At 42.2% G+C, this 5,795-nt stretch overlaps 1 protein-coding gene across 1 annotated transcript in view; it reads right to left on the reverse strand.

The window, feature by feature from the left end:
• Positions 1-5,795, reverse strand: part of LOC111978969 (V-type proton ATPase subunit S1-like) — a 30,988-nt gene that overhangs the window by 6,581 nt on the left and 18,612 nt on the right. Inside the window, exons 2-3 of the mRNA XM_024009226.2 lie at positions 3,114-3,169; positions 2,826-2,902 (exon numbers count right to left, since the gene is read on the reverse strand). Of these exons, the coding sequence (XP_023864994.1) occupies positions 2,826-2,902; positions 3,114-3,169 (133 nt within the window). The remainder of the gene's footprint in view (positions 1-2,825; positions 2,903-3,113; positions 3,170-5,795) is intronic.

The following is a 5,795-nucleotide window of genomic DNA, read 5'->3' on the forward strand; positions in this document are numbered from 1 at the left end:
ATGTTGAGCTTGTGGATCCAGAAATATTCCCTTTGAAGAACTTTCCTCTCAATGTCCCCTCCCCTGCGTGTTTCTATTCCAGTGTATCTCAGAGAACTAGTAGGATGTCCAGCTTGTAGAAATAAACAGCAACYGGGTTTTTTTGTAACACCTGTACGAATATTGYTGCGGTGCTCACTGATCCGGGTCTTAAGGCTTTTACAGGTTTGGAATTTGCCTTTATTTTGTTATTACGAAACCTAGTGGCCACTTGTGGGTTTGCTATTTGATGTGTATTTAAAGGGTTRAAGTCAATATTGCGTGAGTTGAACTCCAATTAGAACGTAGTTCGAGACAACTCGGAAATGTTCGACCTCCGACTTCAGTGCATTTAACTGTTTCACCCATGAGTTCCAAATATCTCTAACGGTCGCACTAGCATGAGTTTATTTATGCGAGTGATGTACAAATTCACTCACTGTTCCAAAATGTGATYGTTATGCAATTGAAAAATTAACCTGCGCTGTCCTCAAAYCAAGGCACGCTGCCTGCTAATTAAATCTYGGCTATGYTTCAACTTGTCAATTTCAAATAATTTCACTCAAGGACATTCAGAGACTTGTCYCAAAGCCACTCTTGCATTGTCTTGACTGTGTGTTTAGCGTCGTTGTCCTGTTGGAAGGTGAACCGTCACCCCAGTCTGCCAGGTCGCAGTTGTAAATGAGAACTTGTTCTCAACTGGTCTACCTGGTTAAATAAAGGTGAAATAAAAACATTTAAAACAAAAATGTCTGAGGTCCGGAGTGCTCTGGAGCAGGTTTTCATCAAGGATCTCTCTGTATATCTCCATTCATCTTTCCCTCGATCCTGACTAGTCTCCCAGTCCCTGGCGCTGAAATAAATCACCACAGCATGATGCTGCCACGACCATGCTTCACTGTAGAGATGGTGCCTGGTGTCCTACAGACGTGATGCTTGGCATTCAGGCAAAATAGTTCAATATTAGTGTCATCAGACAAGAGAATCTTGTTTCTCCTAGTCTGAGAGTCCTTTATGTGCCTTTTGGCCAACTCCAAGCCATAAAGGCCTGATTGGTGGAGTGCTGCAGAGATGGTTGTCCTTCTGGAAGGTTCTCCCATCTGAACAGAGGAACTCCGATGTCAGTGACCATTGGGTTCTTTGTCACTTCCCTGACCAAGGCCTTTCTCCCCTGATTGCTCAGTTTGACCGGGCGAGTCTTGGTGGTTCCAAACTTCTTCCATTTAAGAATGATGGAAGCCACTGTATCATTGGGGACCTTCAATGCTGAATAACTTTTTTGGTACCCCTCCCCAGATCTGTACCTCGACATAATCCTGTCTTGCAGCTCTATGGACAATTCCTTCTACCTCATGGCTTGGTTTTTGCTCTGACATGCACTGTCAAATGTGGGACCTTATATAGACAGTTGTGTGCCTTTCCAAATCATGTCCAATCAATTGAATTTACCACAGGTGGACTCCAATCAAGTTGTAGAAATATCTCAAGGATGATCAATTGAAACAGGATCCACCTGAGCTCAATTTCGAGTCTCATAGCAAAGGGTCTGAATACTTATGTAAATAAGATATTTCAGTTTTTTGCAAACATTTATACAAACCTGTTTTCGCTTTGTCATTATGGGGTATTTTGTGTAGATTTCTGAGTATTTTATTTTGTATAAGGCTGTAATGTAACAATGTGGAAAAATGGAAGGGGTCTGTGTACTTTCTGAATGCACTGTAGAAGTAGTCAATTTCACTGTTGCTTCCAATTTCCATTTGAGGCTTTACTAAGTTGGACAAAGAGAGCCCAAGCATTTCCCTGTATTTCCCCAGATCAAGTATGCAGACATTTGTGCATCTCCAGTCAGAACAGAACCTGCWCYAACTTTTYCCCCTGGCACATTTTCCAGCTGGCGCCCGCATTGCCTTCATTGTTGTTTTCCTTAGTAACAAAAACTTTGGACATGTGTGTGTTCCCATCAAAGTAAGTGCCTTATTACATTATCATTATAGTTTCTGTATATCGTGTTGWTGTTTCYACTGKAGCACACTGTATACAGTATATGTACGGAGCATAATATATTTACTGTTTTATTCACGTTTTCAAGTGACAAATCATGCATTCTGATTGTTGCATAGATTGTAATGGACACATATAATGTGTGTAAATATATTAGCCTCCGCCGTATACACAAATGTCCCAAAGCTGAGGAAGTTAAAATGATCTAGAGTTTAGTCACTAATTAGACTCTCTGATAACCACTTTGGCCAAGCCAGCAAGGCTGCAAGCCTCAGAGCAAAATGCTATCCCGACACTGTGATATGTTTGGTGTTTGCGCATTTTGATACAAAAGAATGGAGAGGGATGCATAWATCTGCCACATGTATTATTTTATGTCTGATTTCAAGACTTGATACATGTAACAGATGAAATACTGATGAATTCGATGAATTCATTATCCACATGTGTGGTTGGATTGTTTTACATTTTCAAATAAATCTATCTATCATTCAAGTCACGAGTGTGTCCGGAAGTTGATGGGTTTATTGATCCCCTCGCCACTCTCTGGAAGCCACCCCCTGAGTTTCGTCAGCAACACGTGAAAATGGAGGGCCCTGCGAGCGAGAGGCTGGTTTGGGATTCACCATAGGACTACTGTAAAAAAAAACTGTAGACTAGAGAATCTGAACAGTGTCCTCTTGGGGGAGATATGATACTAAGATGCACAGGATCAGAGAGAGAGAGAGAGAGAGAGAGAGAGAGAGAGAGAGAGAGCTATATAGAAAGTGAGCAAGAAGAAGGAGAGGGAGAGAGAGATCTACCTTCAGTAATCTTCTGAGTGGGGTTTCTTTAGTGGTCACGTAACCTTGAGTCTCCAAGCTCATTCCATCAAGACCACCTGACACACACAAATAAAACAGTCAGATACTATTTGGCTCAAATATATTTGCTTAGAAATATACTCCCTAAATTGACATTTTACATTGATTCTTCAAGCTTTAAGTGTGGGCAGTAGTTTGTAAAACGATACTGCATACACATGGCTAAAACAGGTTTGATTGCRTCAGGCCCATAGTCATGTTAAATGTGAGACACGGTTTGTTACTTACCCGCTCTGATTCTCACAGCTGGGTATGGGACCTCTGTGACATAGCCCTCTTCTGTGCTGTAGAGAGAAGAGGAAAAGATTCAAAAGATGCAGCTACATGTCAGTGCACATTTCCTCAGAGTTGCCGGAACAGGTTCCCGAAACAGCACACGTCTGTCTGTATAGGCAAACTATACTAACAGTGGCCAACATATGTTCTACGTTCATATACGATACTATCCTTTCAACAGTTCACCTTCTGATCATAACCAGATCATCATAGCCGATGTACGGCGAGCTTTCTGCGCCAAAAGGCTGTCGTGCAGGTGGCGGCTACACATTTGTAATGGATGGGGTTGGTGGTAAACCTCCCCGATACAAAGCAAAGCTTACTTTATTTCCTATCAAGCAGTGGCCTATAGTTGTGGCTGGTCATCTTATATCGCCCTGGGTAGGCTGACCATGCAGGTTGTCTGTGGCATCAGTAGATTAGATCCCTTGTGGTTAATATCAACCCGATCCCTTTAACCATCTAAATCACCATCACGGGCTTACTGAGACTATGACTAACCCCACTACTGTAGGGGTGGAAATGTATCAAATATTACCCACTACACTACCTCCACCCTCTCTCTCCCCTCACACACACACACTCACGAACACCTGATCCTTCTAAGTCTGATAAGCCACGAGGGTTATGCTACAGGAGTGGCGTGTGTGTGGGAATCGGGTTCCATTATGAGTCTGAACACCTTCACTCTGAGAACTGATCGGGCTGGTGAACCACACTAGGGCACCCAATTCCATTAAATATAGGCCTAGATAAAGAACAACCTCTATACAGATTCACTGTAATGGTTTCCCCCTTATTTTAAGCACATGCCGTGTGTGGTTTTGCGTCAATATTGAATGACAATGTCTGTGAGAGGAATAGCTCACGGGGTACATTGCCTTTAACCCAGTTGACAACTCAGCATAAAGTCAACATTATGAGTGAACTTGCTTGGTTTGCTTTTATCTGTGAACTGTATTCCATACTATATTTCCATTCTACTCGTCACTTGCCCTCATGCAAGTTGGTAGCAATTGTGAACACGACTACGCACTCACTATACCTCCATCTTGATGTAGCAAAATTCTTTACGCTCTGTCTATTGAACGACTATGATGTTGTGTATAAAGGTAGTGTGAGTTGTGAGAATGTTAGTTAATACTTACTCGTTTGTTATTACTGGTAGGACATTGTCGCACACACTCTAGAAACGCACAAGCATTTTCGCTACACTCTCTCCGCTCACTCTATACCTCTGTAATCTAGCCATTTTCTATGTGAGACACAATACAACAGATTTTGACTTTTGGGTTAATATTATATAAGGCCAACACTGATAGAAAGTCACCATCTTAACACCTACCTAACAGGTATCAGACAGACATCGCGTTTGATAATGCCCCGATCAGCTAGCTTTGATAAAATATACTTAATTATTTCCTCTGGGATCGGTATCACATCCCATTCACTGGGGCATATAGTCTCCGAGATTTTACGCCAGGTACTGGGCAAGTTGTTGCATTGAGCTTGTGGATACCCTCCAACTATGCCTGCTCATCATGGAAGAGGAACTTCTGAGTCTATGCTGTGGCCGCAAGGCCAATAGGATGTATGTGATTCCGAAAGGGACTGCCAGAGAGGCACACATGGTTCAGTGTCACCCCCTAGTCCTAGTGAGCAGGAACAGTAAGTTGTTCTGGGGTAGTTGAAGGTCTGGGTCGGTTATCTCTGGTGCTGCTACACAGGTTAATGCGTAGCCTTGGCACAGGCATTAGGTATTATACTTGTCTGGGTCGCTGGTTGTTCAGTTCAAGACAATTACACTAGTCACTTCAGGTAATATACATGGGCTGCTGTATACTGTGTTAGCACTACCTAAGCGCAGCCGTTTTGCTTCCTGTGCAGATTCTAGCGAGAGGGTATCAGCAGTCCAGGACATGCAGAGTGAGCCACTGTTGCTACTAATAGGAGGTCGGGGTGCTGAAAGTCCCTGTTATATAATCAGAATACCATCCTTGGCTCACCGTCCTATGAATGCAAACAGAGACAGGGACACATTAACGTCATGTTACACACGGCTCTGATCTACCCCTACTCCAAAGACAATGGACAGACACACCTATACATGCACAATTAACTCTTTTCTCTGTATATATCTCTATGATTGTCGGTCCTACTTGCTGGAGCTGGTGGATCGTCTGAGCAGTTTTCATGACTTCCGAGGTTTTCGTGGATGCGGACGTTTAAACACTTCTTGGAACGCACAGTATATTTATCAATATCGCAAGAGTGTAATTAAATGTTTGTTAGGCAGCTGTCTTTTAAGTTCAAACGATGTTTTGTCTTTTTAATTTAATAGTAAAATTGTTGAGCTACGTCACATGTGCTGTTTATTAGTTTTGTTTATGTAAGTAAGTTGATTTGTCTGAAACGTTGTTCCTCCTGCTGCTATTGGACCAGGTCCTCTCTTGGAAAAAGAGATATTCAATCTCAATGAAAAAAAACCGTGTCTACACATAAAGGTAACATAAAAAAATAAATATTATAAAACAATCCACCTCTATGCAGACACACGATTCATGGTATAAACAGTCTGCCCTTCTTTGACACTGTTGTTAACAATACCTCACAAGAGGCTTCAAACGCATATTA

The sequence above is a fragment of the Salvelinus sp. IW2-2015 genome, linkage group LG19, assembly GCF_002910315.2.
Source record: "Salvelinus sp. IW2-2015 linkage group LG19, ASM291031v2, whole genome shotgun sequence".
Classification (NCBI taxonomy): Eukaryota; Metazoa; Chordata; class Actinopteri; order Salmoniformes; family Salmonidae; genus Salvelinus; species Salvelinus sp. IW2-2015.